The 20,695-nt window shown below is 44.4% G+C and overlaps 1 protein-coding gene across 1 annotated transcript; it reads right to left on the reverse strand.

Annotated features, from left to right (window-relative positions):
• Nucleotides 1-1,115: 1,115 nt before the first annotated feature.
• Nucleotides 1,116-3,870, reverse strand: LOC120734645. Its single transcript, XM_040033579.1, has 2 exons — nucleotides 3,692-3,870; nucleotides 1,116-1,917 (listed from the first exon to the last, which is right to left on the reverse strand). Exons 1-2 carry the CDS (start codon nucleotides 3,767-3,769, stop codon nucleotides 1,195-1,197), a joined length of 801 nt encoding a protein of 266 aa, XP_039889513.1. The 5' UTR covers nucleotides 3,770-3,870; the 3' UTR covers nucleotides 1,116-1,194.
• Between the last annotated feature and the right edge of the window lie 16,825 nt (nucleotides 3,871-20,695).

Here is a 20,695-nt window from a genome sequence, read left to right on the forward strand (position 1 = left end):
AGCTGCACTAGTCTTTTGCCCGTGGCCTTCTTTGTCTCATACAGAGATAACACACTTTCCTTGTCTGCCAGTTTCAGCTGCAGATGTGCCATGGGTGTGGAGAAGCAATCCATTATATACTTTGGCTCTTGGAGAATGGCCTTATGAGCCATTGTTTCAATGGCAGGCTGCATGTTGTTCTTAGGTGGTAGGAAGTGGGAACCCATCCTTGTAAAAAGGTCAAGCAGGTCCTCTTCATCATTTTCATCCATTGTGCCTTGGAGCGCCTTCTCAACAGCTGATCTCTCAACAGGAGGGAGATAGTTGAGAAACGATGCAATCAGAATGTCTACATCAACTGAGTCCATTCTGTGGATGCAAGCTAAAATGAAAGCCCTTGACAGCCTCACTGGAAAGACACCATGGTCTAGTAAGCCTTTCACCCATATCTGCCCAACTGCTTGCCATTCAGCCTCACTAAAGTCTGGCCTCAGCCTTGGAACTCGTTCATTTTCACCTTCACACTGTTCCAAAAATTGCTCCCAAAATGCAGTGTAAACCTCCCTTGACACCCCAGCATCATCAACAGCATTTTAATTTACAAAGTTCATCTTTAAAGTCTCATTCAGAATGCGACTGTCCATAAATACAGCCAAAAGATCATCAACAACTTTTATCCCGCGAATTGATACATGTAGGGGGCTCTGTGGGTCTCCTGAATTTGATGGGGAAAGTTGGTTGCTTGAATCTAAAGGCAAACCTTGTGTGATGAAATTCAGTCCATGGTCCTGAGTAAAAGACAAAACATGCACATTCCATAAGAAATGCAAATGAATTGTACAGATTACACAATATCAATGTTCTGAAAAAGTTTGAAATTTATTTGTCTAATTTTAGTGGGCTGTACATTCCCAAATCATGGTTGCACTGACAATTTATATATAACATTAACATTGTGGCCTGATGGATGTCCTTGTATGCCTCACAGAAAATTATACAAGTGCTCTTTACATGTATGAGAAGACTCACTTCTGTGCAAAACAGGTAAAGAACACAATAGTGACACCAAAATAATGTGCCACTACTCTGTGATGTAAATAATTGGATTTCAAGACTGAATTTCCTGTTTAATCGTATCTTAATTTTGAACACTGGAATTGTCTCTCAAGTAGAAATATCTATTTAATTCAAATGGACCCACAAACTGCCATATTCTTAGAAAATGGCATGAAATTTTGGCATCTCTACAGTATGTAAAGGTAGGTGTTTATGGTTGCCTGAATTGATCCATCTTACCTGTGCAATCTGGGGTGCTTCCTCCTGTATTGACTGCATATGGGGTGTGGACTGAACTGTTAACAGTGTTTCATCTTTCGTGCAAATGTAAAATCTCAGGAGCTTCAATTTGGTTTGTTCATAAAGTTTGCCAACAGTGTCATCTAAAGCAATCAGAGTTCTTTTAAAATCACAGACATCAAGGACAAAGTCTTCAACTCTCCCTTTTGGCGAGTACCCATCTGGAAAAAACAGGTCCTTTCCCATTTCCAAAATCTTAGCTACAGTTGTAGTTTTTTCCACAGTTGCATGTCTTGTTCCTCCACCATTTCTGGTTCTCACTTGACGGTATTCATTACTGCTTAAATGAAGCCATCCGATTTCTATTTTTCTGCAGGTCTTCTCTCCTGCAGTATTTCTCTGTCTTGCCATCCCTTCACTTTGCTTGTGGAACACACCTGATGAACCACACAGCACTCCTTTGGTTTTTGATCTTACTTTCCGTGCCGCAATTTTATCTCTTAGGTTCTGCAGAAGAGTCTCTTTATCTGTGCTGTACTTAGTTTGTTGACAGAAGGACTGGACAGCTACTCTGTCACCATATGTCCTTATGTATTTTGCCATTTGTCTATCAGTCATGACGGACAGCACTGCCTTATCCACCTGCAGACATAAAACATTAGAGAAATGCTATTAACCCCTTAGCAGTCCTACAAATTTTGCCTAAAAGGGTTAGGAGTCGGACGTACCGTGGGCGGTACGTCCGACTGCTAAGGGGTTAATATACTTTTACTCTAGGAAGCCACACTAGCACACATGGAATACTAACTGTATTAGAATAGAGTTCTTAATCACTGTTCATGATCATTATCAAAAGTTACTCTGTCAACTTCTGTCTTATTACTTTACTGTTGCTGTGTTAGTATTAGTATAGTAATAGTAGTAGATATTTATATACTACGTTACTAAAAAATATTTTGCTAGTAAGGTATAAGTAAGGTAAGTTCCACCAAGTATTTTGTGCCATGGTGTCCATGTTACCATGGTAATGGCACAGCCAGATAACAACATCCAAATTCATGGGCTGCAACCTCTTTTTTTTTAAACTTTATTTATCACATTGTCCAAATTCATGGGCTGCATCCTCCTGAGGACGCTTTTGTAGACCGATTATGTCACAGCGATGCGCCGAAGGCTGTCCAAATTCGTAGACTCCTTTTTTTTTATTTGCACAGAAATGTACAACAATTATGGCAATCTCTACAAAGATTCTATTTTAAATTCGTAAACTCCTCCGAATGCAGCGGACAAATGCGTCCTCCTTTTCACCGATTTTTTTTTTTTAAATTATTGAACTTTATTAAGAAACAGTATACAGAACATGTATACAACCAGAACAAAATTAACATATGCCAGGGGGTGTAATACAAAGAATTACCAACATTCACTTTTCACCGAATTTGAAGGATGGGTTGGGTGTGTGCTTCGTGGCCCACCATATCCCAGAATTCAAAGTGCGGCCCAGCCAAACTCCAGTTTCCGGTAATGGCGGCCGTTAATAAGTTTTAAAATGACCGTTATTAATCTTTCTGGGTCACAAAATAAACTTTTAACATATTTCAGGGGAGAACGTGGGTGTATAAACTTGAAATATCTGCTCGGTTTATCAAGATATCGCATATTTGCAAAAGTGCTTCGACGTTTTCCTTGATGTCTGTTACCCACCAGCTCGATAGGTAGCCGAGAGCTCAAGGGTCACTAAAGCCGCCGAGAACGGCACAACTCCCGGCATATTATTCTCAGATCACCACGGACTTTTGCTACTCAGGCTAAACGTAATATATAAAACACTTAGACAACCTAAAAATGTTAATGTTTGGCTTTTTTCAGTGTTTCATTTGTTCGTGAGTAAAACGGTTTGGCTGAGATTAAAGTTATTAGATTAAATTCGATAAAATAAAACTTTATTAATCCCCCGGGTGGGTTCCACCTTGGTTTTACACCGCTTAATCAACGTCAAACAGAAAACTGATTAAACAGAAGTGTGAGATGGTCGAGAATTTACTCCAGCGTCGTCTTATATTTTAGATAGAAAGGAGCAGACGGATGAGCTTATTACACTCCACCGAGACAGCGGTGATGCTAATCAGAAGGCTAGACCGTCCAATTTCCCCAGCCGTTTACTTCCGGCCTACCCGACCTTCTGAGGACCTGGCCCACGTAGACCACGAAGCCCGAGTCCTCGGGAGGATGCAGCCCATGAATTTGGACACGATTTGAAATTTCAAAACATATGTGCACTTAACGAGTTATGTTTAATGAACCTGAACATATTTACAAGAATTAACATTAAAGGCCTGCATATACGACCTCGGTTTTTCAACAAGTTACTCGCCTTTTGAACCGCGGTGTTTAATGCTTTGTTGTTTATACCTACTTTGTCTTGTTGCATGTGCATGATGTCGTCGTGTGGGACCTCTCTTGACCGCAAGAAATGTTCCAGATCCTCCTCCATGTCCGCACCGTATGGAGCCCTGTACCGTAGCACCGCACCCTTCAACTGAAACGCTATCAAAAAGGAGCGGGATCTTTTGCGAGATCTCGCAAAAGTTTTGCGAGATCCCAAGTTTTTTTGCGAGATCCTGAGTTAGTTTTGCGAGATCCCGCAAAAGTTTTGTGAGATCCCGAGTTTGTTTTGCGAGATCTCGCAAAAGTATTGCGAGATCTCGCAAATCATCAAATCATCAACGTTGCTGCTTTATTGGGTGTAACAATTAAGTTTAACATCCATGAAAACAGAATATATTAAATTTAATGGAGTTAGAAGTTAACAGGAAGTTAGCTCGCTAGTTTCCATCTAAACATTTCATACCATGTTCTGACTGAGAGATTTTTGAAACTAATTCAAACGTACAGCTCTGCTACCACTTCCAATATAAATGAAGACAGAAAACTAAACAGCAGTGGCGTTTGCAGGGTTACTGAAGTTGGACTACCTGGTATATAATGTTGTGCTACGTGATTGCTAGCGACACAGCTATGTTAGCATAACATTAGCACAGTGAAGCTGGAGGATGAACACCAACTTTTTTTCCACTCATTAAAAGTTAACGTGACGGATTCTGGTGGTCAGGGACAAATGCAATCGCATAGCAGGATGCTGTACATGGGCAAACGTCAGTCAGGAGAACAACTGAGCTAATCCATCCACAATACGAGGTTAGTCATTAATATCCTGCAACAACATGGGAATAGAACAGCTGCGAGAGAATTCAGCATTAATGAATCAATGTTACGGAAGTGGAGGAAGCGCAGTTTTTGGCTTTCCCCATATTTCAAAAGTGCTTCATCTCTTTGCTGTGACTGTCGCCCGCCATAATTTGCAGATGATAATGGTTTTGGGTTTTTTTTCGTGCTTTCGTGCTTTCGACCGAAACAGGCGCAGCTTGATGACATCATCAACATGCGCTATCGTGATAGAGCGATATAGTCAAAATCTCTATCGTTGGCCAAATTTATATAGTTTCTATCGTATATCGTTTATGTCGCCCACCCCTACCGTACAGTAACTTTTATGCTTATTGTAGCTGTTAGCTAAAAATGCTAATTTAGCATACTTTGCCCTGAATTCAGCTTTGACAAACAAATGATCGACTGTTTCTAGTAGAATTCTAAAGTTGTCATCTTGGACCCTCTCAGAGCCCTGTATGCTTGCAGAGACCCCTACAGTAGGGAAACATGCAAATCGGTGTCCAAACCTTTGTGTTTTAGCTTTATTTATGTCTTACACAGCATCCCAACTCTTTAGCTAACTTAATAACTTTAGCTAAAGTGAATAGTTAGTCTAATTCATTAGTGCAGCATTACTGGATCACCTCTATTAGATTTTTTTTTTTTAAAGCATACTGCTCCATTGCTATGTTTGACAGGCTGAAGTTGTCGGGTCACCTCCTAAATAGACCATCTTTTACAGGTGTTTTGTGCCAGAAATGGAGTGTCCACTGAAGATACTGAATCCTTACGCCTTGCCATCGATCCCTCTTGTGCCTTCATCTAGACAAGAGACATTAACTTAACCACTCTCACACGCTCTGTACCTACATCACCTTCCCTGACAGTTGTAGCTTGGCTCATCTGAGGGTGAAATTATAAGAATGTGTTATTTTGCAAAGTGGGTTCCTAAATAAAATATGGCATTGAGGTCATTTCTTTTGAATTAATCCCTTCTTCTGAAATATAAAAACCTCTCCTAGTTTTAATGGCACTTTGGATTTCCTTACTTTCTGTTCACCTCCCAACCCCAAATAGATGCTGACAAGCTGACACAGTAACATGGAAGAGGGAAAGAAGTTGGAAAGGACTACTACAAATAAACCTAATGCCTAACAATGAAAAATAAGAACAATAATAATAATAATAAAGGTAAAAGATGAAGTAACAAGTTTTTAGTTTCTTGTTTATTCCATATGATCATCCAGATGTCTGTGACATGTGATGACAAACACCATAATGGAAGACTTTTGTCATCTCATGCTTGAAGGAAAAACTCCCTTTTAACAGGAAGAAACCTCCGACAGAGCCAGGCTCAGGGAGGGGCGGGGCCATCTGCTGTGATTGTTTGGGGTGAGAGAAGGAAGACAGGATAAAGACATGCTGTGGAAGAGAGACAGAGATTAATAACAGATATGATTCAGTGCAGAGAGGTCTGTTAACAGGGGTGCACATACTGTAAGTGGTCCGCAGGTGCGCATTCCCTGTCAAAATAAAAGACGCGCACCAGGTAAGAAGTTGCAACGCGTGTTTGCGTACATAAGATTTTCTGGAGGAGGACAGACATTTGTTTAGAACTAGAAGATGTCGAAGAAGCTCCTTTAAGCAATTACTTTGGTGTTCCTCCACCTCCAAAGAAATGTCAGAAGGAGTCCGAACCGCAAAAGAAGCGCGTATTCTCGGAAAAGTGGTTGCAGGAGGTGAGCTGGCTTCAAACAAATGATGAACACACAGAGATGTGGTGCAGAATGTGCCGTGAAAATCCCACTCTAGCGGACAAAAACAGCCTTTTATATGGACGCAAACGCGCACTGCAACTTCTTATCTGGTGCGCGTCTTTTATTTTGATAGCGAATGCGCACCTGCAGACCACTTATGTCTATCCCTGTCTATTAACACATAGTGACTGAAGCAGAAACACCCAATGCATCATGGGAATCCCCCAGCAGCCTACACCTGTTGCAGCATAACTAAGGGAGGATTCAGGGTCACCTGGTCCAGCCCTAACTATATGCTTTAGCAAAAAGGAAAGTTTGAAGCCTAATCTTAAAAGTAGAGATAGTGTCTGTCTCCTGAATCCAAACTGGAAGCTGGTTCCACAGAAGAGGGGCCTGAAAACTGAAGGCTCTGCCTCCCATTCTACTTTAAATACTCTAGGAACAACAAGTAGGCCTGCAGAGCGAGAGCGAAGTGCTCTAATAGGGTGATATGGTACTACAAGGTCATTAAGATAAGATGGGGCCTGATTATTTAAGACCTTGTATGTGAGGAGCAGGATTTTGAATCCTGGATTTAACAGGAAGCCAATGAAGGGAAGCAAATACAGGAGAAATCTGCTCTCTCTTTCTAGTCCCTGTCAGGACTCTTGCTGCAGCATTTTGGATTAGCTGAAGGCTTTTCAGGGAGTTTTCAGGACTTCTGTCACGGTTCGGCATGGCAAACCGTCGGGGGTGTGGGGAAGGAGGACCCAGGCGCGGTGCTCAATGTATAAGCAGTGCGTTTATTTACAGTGATGGAACAAAATAACAGTAAACCCTCTGTGCAATCCCGACTCCCGTGACGTGTCCTCTTCCCAGTGTCAGTGTCCCTTCTCTCCGCTCCTTGGTGTCTGAGCACCCCGTGCTCGCTGTCCTCTCGTCTCCCCGCTTCTCCTGGGGAGATAACAAACAGGCAGCCGTAAGACACACACACACAATGCGGAAGAACAATCGTACTGACTGGCCGAGAGACTGACGTGAAGTCACGCAATGATCCCGCGTTGGAGAGAGCTCCACCACACTCTCAAGTAGCTCCGACGAGGCCTGATCAGCTGCAGGTGTGACATGGTCTTCAGGTGTGGCCAATCACCTGCCAGGGCCACACCCACACACACAGACACATATGCAGGGAGAACGAGGGACAGCAATACCAAATACATATATTATAATATTAGTCCAAAACTGCTCAGGGTCCCTGGGTCGCTCAGACCCAGTACCCTGACAACTTCCTGATAATAATGAATTACAGTCGTCCAGCCTGGAAGTAATAAATGCATGAACTAGTTTTTCAGCGTCACTCTGAGACAGGATATTTCTAACTTTAGAGATGTTGCACAAATGGAAGAAAGCAGTCTTACATATTTGTTTAATATGTGCGTTGAAGGACATGTCCTGGTCAAAAATGACTCCAAGGTTCCTCACAGCGTTACTGGAGGCCAAGGTAATGCCACCCAGGTCTTTATGTCTTTAAGACATTCCTGCAGTTTGGTGTGTGTTATCTGTTATCCTGTGTTCTTCTGTTATAAGTAATGAATAATAAAGTCCTAGCTTTATGGAGGGCTTTTTATGCCACAACAAACTTTTTTTTCAGGGTAAATAATGATTTTTTAAATCAGTGAGAAACCATTTCTTTCCCAGCCCAACAGATATGTGACATAAGGTGAGTTATACCCTGACATCAGGCTAATATTTATTTATTTATTATTAGAGGAACCACAGTATCCGAATTCATACACAGTGAAGATTACATCCCTTTCCGAAAGACACCTACTATAATAAATGAATTACAACTAATGGATTGGAAATCAAATAATGTCTGACTGAAGTGCAAACTTTCAACTTTAATTCAGTTGAAACTTTTGCATCAACTGTTTAAGAATTAACCCTCTGGGTTTGTTCAAAATCACTACCTTTTCAGTTTGTTCGCGGCCAAAAGTGGCCACCAACAGATTAGGTCTGTCATTTTTATTATTTCGATGTTTTTCTGTCTTTTTTTCTGCATAAAGCTTTTAATCAACTTCAGTTCTTTTCATAAATATAAAATATTTTTTTAAATTTTTGACCCTTTAAACACCAGTTTGTTTGTCCACTGCACTAGCTGGAAGACAACCCCAAATCTAGCAATTTTATATATTTGCATTGCTACTGCAATTTCTTATATTATTAGTAGTAGAGTCTGGGACATGTATTTGATTCACATCAACATTGATTATATTGCATGGTTTTTTTGTGCAGGGAGAGCAAAAACATATGATCTTACCAGATCACATAGACAGTGCTTGATGACCTTCTTCTTCAGTGATGACCTTCTTGCCATATTGCCAGAATAAATGATCTGGAAGCTGTTAGGCTTACTTACAGCAGTAGCACTGTCTGTACCTGCATAAACTCCAGGACACGTTTACAAACAGTGTTTGTTGTCATTTGCGCTCCAGCTGCAGCTGCAGGTTTGAACTCTGCAAAATGTCCTGTGATTTCTTTTTGTTTGTTTGTTTCTAGAGTTAATACTTTGGGTATGGTCTCTTTTTATGAAAAATACAAGAGTAAAAGTGCTTTTAACATGTGCTTCAAAGCTAAGTTTGACTGGGAACCTCAAAGCTCAATAGCCTGCATCCACAGAAATTCAATGCAGCCTATGTAATATTTGATGCATCATAATTTATTCCAGTCTATCTTGCAAATACACGTTTTTGCTGCAATGTCATGCACACACACAAGCTATTAGATCCTTAAGATCAAACCTATGTCAAAATTGTGTCATTCTTTTCTATAAGATAAGATAACCTTTATTAGACCCACATGTGGGAAATTTGCTTTGTCACAGCAGAAAGTGGACAGTGCAAAGTTATATAGCAAAAATTAGAGAACACTGGAATACAACAATAATAAGATACTGTACACAACTGTACAAAATAGAATATAATAAAATAGTAATAAGTTTTAGTACTGCTGGATCTAAGTGCTGCGTTCGACACTGTGGATCACTGTATTTTAATGGATAGGCTTGAACATTTTATTGGAGTTACAAGAAATGTTTTATCATGGCTGAGATCTTACCTGTTTGGGAGGTCTCAGACTGTTAGTTTTAAAAATGATCTGTCCAAGACCTGTGCAGTGAGGCATGGGGTCCCTCAGGGCTCCGTACTTGGACCATTTCTGTTTTCTATGTACCTGCTGCTGTTTGGTGTTCTTTTACTTTCTTTTAATGTAACTTTTCATTGCTACGCTGATGACCTGCAGCTTTATGTTCCTTTAACCATTGGAAATTGTGCTGAAGTCTCCAAACTAGAATCTTGTGTATCTGCAATTAAGGGCTGGTTGTCAGATAATTTCTTGCTCCTAAATACTGATAAGACAGAGTTGATGGTCATTGGGCCACAAAAATTTCAGCATTTGTCCCAAAATTTCATATTGAAAATTGATGACAGTGTCATAATTTGCAGGGACAAGGTAAAAAACTTGGGCGTGTGGTTCGACATGGTGCTCTTCTTTGAATCTCATGTAAAAGAGATAACAAAGACCGCCTTTTATCATTTGAGGAACATAGCCAGAATCAGACAAGTTTTGTCAAGTGACAGCAGAGGTTCTTGTCCATGCATTTGTGTCTTCATGTATTGATTATTATAACACTCTTCTTTCTGGGCTTCCAAAGAAAAGTTTCAGAGGTCTACAGATGGTGCAAAATGCAGCTGCTCGCATTTTAACAAGAACTGGGAAATTTGAGCACATTACCCCTGTACTGAGATCTCTTCACTGGCTACCTTGTCAGGTTCGAGCAGATTTTAAGGTCCTGCTGCTCACCTACAAGGCTTTAAACGGATTGGCACCTTCATACCTCTCCGACCTTTTACACCTTTATGTTCCATCTCGTGCTCTATGATCTCAGGACTCTGGCCTAAAGGTTCCTAGAGCAAGAAAAAAGACAGTTGGAGAGCTTTTTCTTTTCATGCCCCATTCATGTGGAACAACCTCCCTCAAGATATTCGGCAGGCATGCTCTGTGGAGGTTTTTAACACTAAGTTGAAGACACATTTGTTCACCCTATCTTACATGTCTTAATTCTTTGGCTTTTAGTTTTTAAATTCTTACTGTTTTTAACTTTTAACGTATTGTGTTTTTACTTGTACTGCTATTTATCACTTTTACTTATTCAGCTTTTTACTTTCAAATAGCTGTACAGCACTTTGTTTGAAAGCGCTTTATAAATAAAGTTATTATTCTTATTCTTATTATTATTATTAAAATACTATATACAATATGATATAAATAGAATACAGATGCTATATACAACTGAGTAAAAATACAGCTTTGTCAGAAAAAGAGTATTGCACTGAGTGTCATTGCTATTGCACATGTGTGGATGTGTGTGTTTGATCAGCTGCAAAGTCTTTGTTGTGGAGTCTGACAGCAGTGGGGAGGAAAGACCTGCGAAATCTCTCCGTCCCACACCGTGGGTGCCGCAGTCTCCCACTGAAGGAGCTGCTCAGTGCTGTCACAGTCTCCTGCATGGGGTGGGAGATGTTGTCCAACAGGGATGACAGCTTAGCCACCATTCTCCTGTCACTCACCACCTCCACTGGGTCCAGAGGGCATCCTAGAACAGAGCTGGCCCTTCTGATCAGCCTGTTCAGTCTCTTCCTGTCCAGAGATGCTGCCACCCCAGCAGACCACACCATAAAAGATGGCTGAGGCCACCACAGAGTCATAGAAGGTCTTCAGGAGTGGGCCCAAGGAATATTACATGAAATTGCTTGCTTGGCCAAAAATTGGTAAATGATGTCATTTGGTAAAAAACATTAAAAACTGCAATTTTCATGTGTTGAGTTTAGAATGAAAGCAGTTTTACCTAAATTGTATGATTTAGTACTGTCAATAACAAGGAATCAAAAAAGGCGCTTATAATGGGTTTCAATTGAGCCAAGAGGAACAATTTGGTGTATAGTGTATATTATTGACATTATTAAGGAGCAGATATTGAAAATTAAAACATTTGGAAAAAAATATAGACCTTTGGGAAATTTCATTACATTTGCATTAACAGAACGAAAATTGTTGAAAAAAGAAAAGTGAAATGGCCACAAATTGTCATGGTCCTGGGCCATGTGGGCCCAGTATTCTTAGTTTCTTGTATTTTTGTATTTCGTTCCTTATTTAGGCCATGTTTCCTAAGTTGTCCTGTTGTGTTGTTCCTTATTTGACTTCCCCTTGTGACTTTTATCCCCTGTGTGCCCCTCTATGTATCTGTGAGCCCTCATCTCCCCTCCTTGTTTCATTCCATGTTTCCCCAGCCCACTATGCCCGCGCTCTCTCTCTCCTCCTGTTTGCACCTGTGTACTTCCTGTTTTACTTTGACAGTCTCCCGTCAGTGTTGTTTACTCCTGCCATGTCTTGTTATGTTTATCTGTGTCAGCTGTGCTCCCATGTGTGGCCACTTCCCCTGATCATCCCTCATGTGTATTTAGTCTCTGTGTTTCATGTAGTCTGCGTCGCGTCGTCTGTGTTACCACCCCCTGTGTTCCGTATCTCCAGCCATAGCTTTGCCTTAGTTTATGTCCAGTTTAGGTTTCTGTTTGAACTATTACTCTTATGCTGCCCTCACTCTGTTTTGTTCCTTTCATCAGCCAGAATAAAAGGCTCGCTTTTGTTTAACTCCACTCCTGCATCCTCGCTTGTGTTCGCTCCTGGGTCCACCACACACATTTCCGCACGGTCTGCCTCCGCAGACCGTGACACAAATGGCCAGGATAGAGGGTTAGGAACAGTTGTTTTTATACTCAGTCCCCATCTTCAGAGGTTTAAAATAAAAGGTCTGATCACAGAGAAGATTCGTGGATTTAGTGAAGTAAGACATGCAGAGGGTTGGCATGACAGAGGAGGATGCTGGAACAGGAGGCAATGAAGGCAGTTGATCCACTATGGTGACATCTAAAGGGAGCAGCCAAAAGAAGAATTATTCATTAACCTCCTAATTAATGGATTATTTCAAAGTGGGTTAATTATTTTATAGGTTTTCCATAATTTGAAGGTGATGTCCCTGTAACAGGGCAGCCTTTAGTGGCTGGATTTACAGTGAGGCAGACCAAGACAAGTGCAGTGGAACAAGAAGTATTTATTTGCCATACAGCTCTCCTTACAAACAATTCACTCTCTCTAATGACAACTGGTAGCCTTAACTACCTTCAGCTGTCACAGACTATTCACAGTCTAGCATTTCATTAAATTAATATACTGTGGCGAGCTCAGACAAGGAGGTATCGTTTGGTCTTGCTTCCCCTGAGTTAGCCAGGGAGCACAGCCGTTTATTAGAATTCACCAGAAACACAACGCCGCTAACTCCACTGCTTGGCATAGCTGTAGCATAACAACAACAAAAAGGCGCTCTCTCCACCCAGAAACACACAGTTGCAGAAAGAGAGCATCACCTGTAACCATGGCAACATAACGCTGCCACCTGGAACAACAGACCATAGCTGTCAAACCCCAAACAGCCCTGACAGGCTACTTAGCCCCCACCTAAGGGGTCAGTCATCCCCGACAACCCCATTACCCAACACAAAGTCCCGCAAATGTCCAGGTGTCTTCTTACAGCGCACAGGCCGACCTCAAACAGCAGGGGAAGAGTCACTTGGATCAGGACATCAGGTGCCACCAGCATCCCTGCCCCGGCGGCTGCTAGAGCGGTTGTCGGTACGGTGAGAGTCTGTCCTGGTGCAACATCACCATGCGCCCCAGGCCCGGCATGCGGATCCGGTACACCACTTCTGTTAGCCGCTCCACGACCTCCACCGGCCCTTGCCAGTGGCTGCACGGCCTGGGAGATGCTCCTCTCTTGCGAGCCAGGCAGTGCACCCAAACCTTGTCGCCAGGCACAAAAGCTCCCCCTCGGCACTTGGTATTGCAGGCTCTTTTCTGTCGTACTCTGATGCTGGCCTGGGCCTGGCAGGTGTAGTCATGAACAGTGTTGGGTAAGTTACTTTAAAATAGTAACTTAGTTACATTACTAGTTACTTCTCTCAAAAGTAACTCAGTTACTTCAAGTTACTCGTTACTTTCAAAGTAACAAGTTACTAGGGAAAGTAACTTTGGTTTTACTCAGAAATCTCTTGTTAATGTGTTGCTTCCATAACTTTGCCAGTCTTCTAGCTTGCTTACTTGCCACAAGTGCACTGTGCCACCTACCAATAGAAAGGAAAAGATAATGTGCATATTTCCACGAGAGAAATCCCACGCCTGGACCGCCGTTGACCGCCGCCATGATTCTAGCCTACGTCACAGCGTCATGTGCGCTTTTTACATCCAACACAAAAACTGCAGTCGTAGTGCTTTCGATTGTACTCAGAAACTCGGAAATTCTGCCTTCTGAATAGGAAGATGTAGGTAACACCAGACTGCAGATGAGCTGCATACAGAGCTGGACTGGGACAGAAAATCAGCCCGGGCATTTTGACTAGAGACTGGCCCACCATTATAGGAAAAATCATAAAGCCTTTGAATGAAAATAAACACTGTTGTGACAGTGATGTACACTGTTTTGATGGTATATATGCATCAATCTATCAATCGTTTGTTGTAAGATTCAGATAATTATTTTTTAAAAGCTAGACATTTTAAATGAGAATAAGAAAGAAAAGTATTTCTTTGTGCCCCCCTCTCCCTGTTAATGCCCTACCTGCCCCCCTGGCAACACTTTGCTAGACCCGCCCCTGCACAGTTACCAGCTGTCAGCTACCTAAAAAAGGATCCTGGTGTTATTTGTCTCTCAGAAACAGTTCATAACTTCCCTTCAACTCATTCATGTCACCTAAAAGGTAAACCTGTTTCTCCATCACAGCTCTGATGATTCAGTAAGGACATCTCCTGGTTTCATCTTCATGTTTCCCTCTCACCAGATAACCAAACCGACATCATGACCAGCAGCTTTACAGCTGTGGCTCCAGCCAACATCAGCTGATACTAGAAATTAATATTAAATAAATTCTAACAATAGCTGATCAAGCTTAAATGTGCTGCTGTTGTTTAGCGCGACATCCGCTGGTTTCCTCTTTCGGGCGATAAACAAACAAGAGAGCCGATCAGCTGATCATTGATCAGTTTTCATGATTGAAGTAGAAACGGGAGAGGGAGGGGGGAGTATGAGAGAAGAAGAGGCAGCTGTGCAGGGTAAAGGCACAGAATAACTCCAGCTTTGTGCCTTTTTCATTGTAGCTGAATTACTAATTACTAATTACAAACTGTTCCTTTTCACCTCAATAAGAAACGCGTAATATTTTCTCTGAATACCAGACGGGACGGTTGGCAACTCTAATAACTTATGAACAAAATAAAGTTGGTGCCCTGACTCGGTGACGGGGAAAGGCCCTAGAATGTCCATGCCCACTCTCTTCATCGGGGCCCCCACCAGGTACTGCTGCAGGGGGGGCAGTGGAGCGTTGAGTGGGGCCCTTCCGTGCCGTGCAGGTGTCACAGCAGTGCACATGAAGTTCCACATCCCGTCGACAACCAGGCCAGTAAAACCGTCCCCTGAGACAGCGGAGAGTTTTGGCATTCCCATAGTGACTGGCCCCCACCGAGCCATGGACAAGCTCGAGCACCTGCGACCGCAGCGACCAAGGCACCAACAGCTGCAGGAGATCCTTGCCCTGACTGGGGGCCCGCCATCTCCGGTATAGGAGGCCGTCTTGGGTCTCTAGATTGTTGTACTGGGAGTGGTAGGCCTTCACTTCAAGCTCCTGTCCTGACACCCCCATCCAGCCTGGGTGTTGTGCCGCCTCCAGCCAGGCCCCCACCTGCTCCTGTTTCAGCTGCTGCGTGGTCAACGTGAGCCTTCCGCTGGCTGTGGCCTGAGCAGTAGCCACGCCCGGTGCCTCCTGAGCCCGCTCCTCCTGTCGTTTTGAGAGGGGAAGCCGGTGTGGGCGCAGACGGATGGGTTGAGCAGAGCCAGTGTCGATGGTGTGCTGAACCAGCCTTGTCTGCCTGCAGTCTTTGTCACTAGCGGCAATGATGTCCACATTCTCATCCAGGTGGCACTTCAACCCCTGGCGCTGGTCAACGGTGAGACCTACGCTGCTGCGCTTCCACAGGTTATCAACAGCTTGGGTTGTCTCAGTCGAGGGGGGTTAGTCGGGCCTAGAGGCTGGGGCTGAGGCGAGTAGAGATGGTCCAGAGCCACCGGCGTCCGAAGTCTGTTGAGAGGCAGTTGCCTGAAGCCCAGCTTGTCTGTCTCTGGTCCCCTCTGTTCCCTGCTTTTGACCACACTGGAGGGCCAGAGTCTCTGTACCAAGAGTGATAGCCAGCTTCGCAGTGTCAACGCAGGCCCCCCAGCGGGTCAGCAGATCAAGGCCGATGATGCACTGGTCTTGGATGTCAGCAAGCCAGAAGTTGTGCACCAGCTCCAGATCCTTCACTCGGATCCGCAACAGGTTCTTCCCCCGCATGTCAGTTCTCTCCCCCGTCACCGTCATCAGCTGGGTGTCGGTGGGTGACCAACCCATCACAAGCGTCCCGGACATTCCAGGGAGCACACCAGGTCGTATTAGTGAAATGGTAGACCCCGTGTCCACCAGGGCAGGGACACGGCAGGGCTGGTCCTCAACACAGCAGCTCACGTAGAGTCCCTTGAGGTGCCCGACTAGGCCCACCACCGTACATCATTCTTGGAGGGGGGCAGGAAGCTGAAGCGGTGGTCCCCTCGCTACACCGCTCCCCCTCTCGTTTCCCTGAGGCCATGTAGTTCTGGTCTTCGGCGGGCGCCAGGCAGTCGCGCGCCATGTGGCCAGGCTCATCGCACTGGTAGCAGTGGTCGGTTGGTCGACGGGGACGCCTCCGGGCACCAAGGGCATCAAGGGTCACGGAGATATGCCACCAAGGGCAGCTGGCATATCTCCGTGACTTCCCCCCTCCTGTCACAGTCTGCGGCTTTGATTTGGGGGTAGTTTGGGGGGTCACCAGCTCGGCCCTTTCAGCCTCAAGGAGTGCCTTGAGTTCGAGGCATGGCCAGCCTGTGTTGGCGCAGTCACTCTGGAAAGAGTCCTTGCTGAAAAGCACGCAGGCTAAGCTCCTCACGGGCTGCTGCTGGGAACTCTGGGTAGCCACGACGAGCATATAGCAACACATCAGCTGCACAGGTTCCCAGGCTCTCCCCTGCCTGACGGCTCCGTTTGGTCAGCTGCTCCCTGCTCTGTGGAGTGACATGGTGAGGGCCTGGAGCTCATGCTGCTCTGCCGAGGCTAGGTCAAGCAGTACCTGCAGTGCATCTCCTTCCAATGCTAGCGCTAGGTGTGTAGCAGCCTCTTCGTCGCTCCAGCCACTATGCCTCGCTCCTAGCCGGACTTGTGAGAGGTAGGGCTAGCAGGGTTAGCCCGTTGTATTTCGGTACTTTAGCTGGTGTTGTAAGGTACCGAAATACACAATAAATATTGAATAAATAATTACATTTCTTGTGAGCAAATGTTCTTCATGTGCAAATCTATGCCTAAAGTGTAATGTGTTAAATATCAACACTTCCCCGAGTTCTTTTGATTCCTCATAGGCATCTGATGGAAGACAAGCGTGGGCGAGAGTCTCCTACATTCCTATCACTAAAGGACACGTAGTCTAATGCCTTTATTCTCAGGGCTGCGTCAATTCTTTTTTTTTTTTTTTTTTTTTTTTTGCCTGTCCCGTTTGGCTCTTTTGCCATCAGAATTATTGTCTAAAGGCGAAGAAAGATGCCCAACGGATTTACTTTACCAAATGGACATCCCAGCCTTGCCGTAATGGTCCATTTGATTCACCTTTTATTGTTTATTTTATTTTATTTTCACTTGCTAAATATGGGACAGATTTGACTGGGGAGAAAGAAAGAGGGAAAGAAAAACAGCGGGGAAGAGGGACAGGGATAAAGGGCAAAAAACAAAAACCAACAAAATAAGCAGACAAAAAATACATATATCAATCACTTGGATCACCTGTTGAGAAAGAAAAAAGAGAAAACAAGCAGAAGAAAGAAAAAAAACAGCAATATAATAAACAACATCACGATGATCTATGGGAATATAACAGTAAATACTAAATATTAAGATCGACAGCGCACAGTGTGCTTTGAGGTAGGAGCCAAAAAGGGTGTAGTTTGTGGGTGTGATCACCCATGTGTACACCTGTGAGCATGGACGCGCTTGTGTTTAAAAGGTTCCTTCATGTAATGATCTGCTAGAGGGTGTGGGGGGGCCACAGCCCCGTCCTCCAGGGCATGAAGCAGGTATGGAGGAGATCAAAACTCCAGACATCCAGAGGCCCCCAGAACACAAGAGACCAAGGAAGACCAACAGAGGGGCAGCCGCGCCACTGTCCCAGAAAGAGCTGAGGAGAGTCCCAGATGAGGGCTCACTCAGCAGCCGCGGAGCAGAAGCCAGGGGGAGTTGTAGTGACGCGCCCGTGAGCTCCGCCGGCAGCCAGCCGTGCCTGAGTGACCGAGCCCCAGGCCGAGAGGTCGGGGGCACCCCACCTCCGAAGTGGCCCGAGCGAGCCCCAGGCTCCAGGCCCCGATAAGCGGCCGCCAAGGAGTGAGCCGGTGTGTACCCGGACGCCCATCCCCGGACACAAAGAACCACCAACGCACCGATGTCTGAGGACGTCTGCCACTGGCAGGGGAAGTGGTGGTAGGGGGAGATAGGCCTCCAAACCTTGGAGGGCCTGAGATGTCCCCAGAGAGGTGGCGTCTGATACCCAACCTGACATATAGACACAGACATACAGGCACACACAGATACAAACATCCATTCCCACCCTCATGCTCTCATATGCACTTACTCCACACTCACCCAACGTGGAGACAGACATAGAGAGACACTGTACACACGGTCACACTCCCCAAGCATACTCTACAAACCGGGTCTAGGTACCCTTGCCCCTGGAGGGGGAACTGCACCCAGACCCAGGTGGTGTTACCCTTTTCCCTGCGGTGGAGTGAAGCAGACTGCCCCGACTCGGCAGCAGCAGGGAGGCCCCACACTCCAGACCGCAATCGGACGGCCAACTCCTCCTCCCAGCCCCCCCGCCCCAACAGGCTGCAGAGAACGGGGGTGAGAGAAGACTCCAAACCTCCCTCCACCCGCTCATTGTAGTGTTGATGCATGTGTGTTCTAAGGTGCAATTAAAACCCAGGAGGGCATGGAGCTACCTGCCAGAGAGCAGCAGGTAAGCGCATGGTCCCTCCTGCTAGCCCTCAATGTCTACGTGTATTTAACATTGAGAGGTGGGCAACGACGGTGAGGTGTACACCCTGATGGACTTTTGGATTCCATGTAGCGTGCCCACCCCCAAGGTCCTATATGTATGTGTTATGAGAGTGTGAGTAATGTGAATGTCTAAGTTGTTAGATAAAATTGAGGCAGAGGCAGCCAGAAGGGACAGAGGGGGGGTAGCCTCCACTGCACCCTGGTGACACACCTTTACCCCAAGGCCCTGCATGTGTGGGTGATTGTGGTGGAGCGGGAAGAGGGAGGCAGCTGGAGATGGGGAGGGAAGGAAGGGAGGGGCAAGTGACCCCCAAGGCCCAGCCGGGCCCCCAGCCCAGAGACGGAGCACCCCCAGAACCCCACGCCCGTCAGCACAGACCCTCCCCTAGCCCCGCTGCACGCAGCCACGAGGAAGCCATCACCTAAGAGCCAACAGAGCCCTTAATAGTCCATGACCACTACCCCGGGTTGAGCCCCCCAAGGAAGATGCCTCCGGGGAACCCCCCGACGCCCTAAGCCTGTCCCTACCCCCACACCAATCACAACAGTGAAGGCGGGACCAAACTATGACCCCCCACCCCCACTAGGTGATGGAGCTGATCAAAGGAGCCCAGAGCAATTGATCTGATGTGGTGGCAGAGGCTGTATCAAGACTAATGTAATCTAATAGATAATTTCTATATTGGTTAGAATTAAGATTATTTTTATTTTTCCAGTTCATGAGGACTGTTTTCTTGGCTATGCATAGGGCAGTGAAAACCATATGGGCGATATTCTTATCTGTAGTGACATTATCTAAGCTGCCCAACAAACACACTAAGGGGGAAGTTGGAATGTTACATTTCAGACACTTCGATAAGTCTTCACATATCTCGCGCCAAAACTTCTGAACTGGTGGACAGAACCAAAGAGCGTGGATATAATTGTCCGGTGAATTGGTTTGGCAGTGTGAGCAGTTGTTGGTAGACGTAAAGCCCATCTTGAACATCCGATGACCTGTATAGTGCACTCTATGTAATATTTTGTATTGAATTAATTGAAGACTGGGATTTCTAATTAGATGAAAGGTTTTTAAGCAAATCTGAGACCAGAAGTTTTGGTCTGCGTCAATTCAATACTACACTATATAATTATATGACACTTTAGTTAAGATAAAGCACAGCATTAAGGCACTTAAGATGATTTCATTTTCACATTTCACAGATGCTAAATAAAGTGCTAGATAAGGTGTTTTTAATAAAGTTAAAGGTGCTCTTAAAGTGCTATACAATTATTATATAAATAATGGTAAGGGAGTCCTCTTCCTTACAATTAGAGGACTCAAAATTTCTACTCATGTACAAGTACTGTAACACTGGTTAAATTGGACTCAATTACAATTAAAAGTACTGGTGTTAAAAAAAATACTTGAGTAAAAGTACAAAGTACTCTTCTCAAAAACTACTCAGAGTATTGTTTTTTAACCCATGGATGTTTTATTCTTTCGTCAATAGCAGGCATTCAACTCGATTCACCAGTATAAATATCTATGTTCAAAGCACACTTCTCAGATGAACAAGGTATAGAAAGATAATTTGTTTTGTAAATAAACGTAGATATAAAGCAGGAATTTTGTTTGTTAAAACAATGACAAAAATGTTTCTGAACATGCATGGAACAGTTTAAACTTTTCCCAATACACTGTGAACAACAGGCAGGTAAGTGTCTTAAACTCTCACACATAATAGCATTTCTGTCACACTCCACTATCAGAACCTTTTGTTCCGTTTCAGCAAGAGCTGTTTTTTGTAAATTAACAGAGGCAATCCGGCTTCGTTTGGCTGTGAAGAGTAGACCAGCACAGCTAAAAAGTCGTTCACATGCAGCAGAAGCAGGTAGAGCTGTGTTCAGCTTAAGAGAGAGGTTCTTGATGGCTGAGGAGTGCAGCAGCTCCACGGTGTTTGTGGCACAAGCAAGATAACCATCAAGCTCAACTGCACTTTGCAGCCTTCTAGAGATTGGTCTGGAGAAGAATTCATCTTCATCAGATGGCTCTCTTTGCTGATCCTCACTCTCATACTCCGTCGTGTCAAGGCTGAAATTGCAAGTAGATAACACAATTTTGTTATTTAAATTTAAGTGATTATTCCTGAACACACAAACTTAAAATCAGCTAATTCTTAAAAAGGATCGTTTTAGTATTAAGGACACACCATCAAT

The sequence above is a fragment of the Simochromis diagramma genome, unplaced genomic scaffold (genome assembly GCF_900408965.1).
Source record: "Simochromis diagramma unplaced genomic scaffold, fSimDia1.1 OVJJ01000571.1, whole genome shotgun sequence".
NCBI lineage: Eukaryota > Metazoa > Chordata > Actinopteri > Cichliformes > Cichlidae > Simochromis > Simochromis diagramma.

Bases quoted from the DNA above. Each gene is read 5' to 3' on its own strand.
- LOC120734645 (XM_040033579.1), bottom strand. From the start codon at position 3,769: ATGGAGGAGGATCTGGAACATTTCTTGCGGTCAAGAGAGGTCCCACAC. The intron at 1,918-3,691 runs GTAGGTATAAAC...TTATGTCTGCAG, and splicing joins TGCACATGCAACAAGACAAA to GTGGATAAGGCAGTGCTGTC.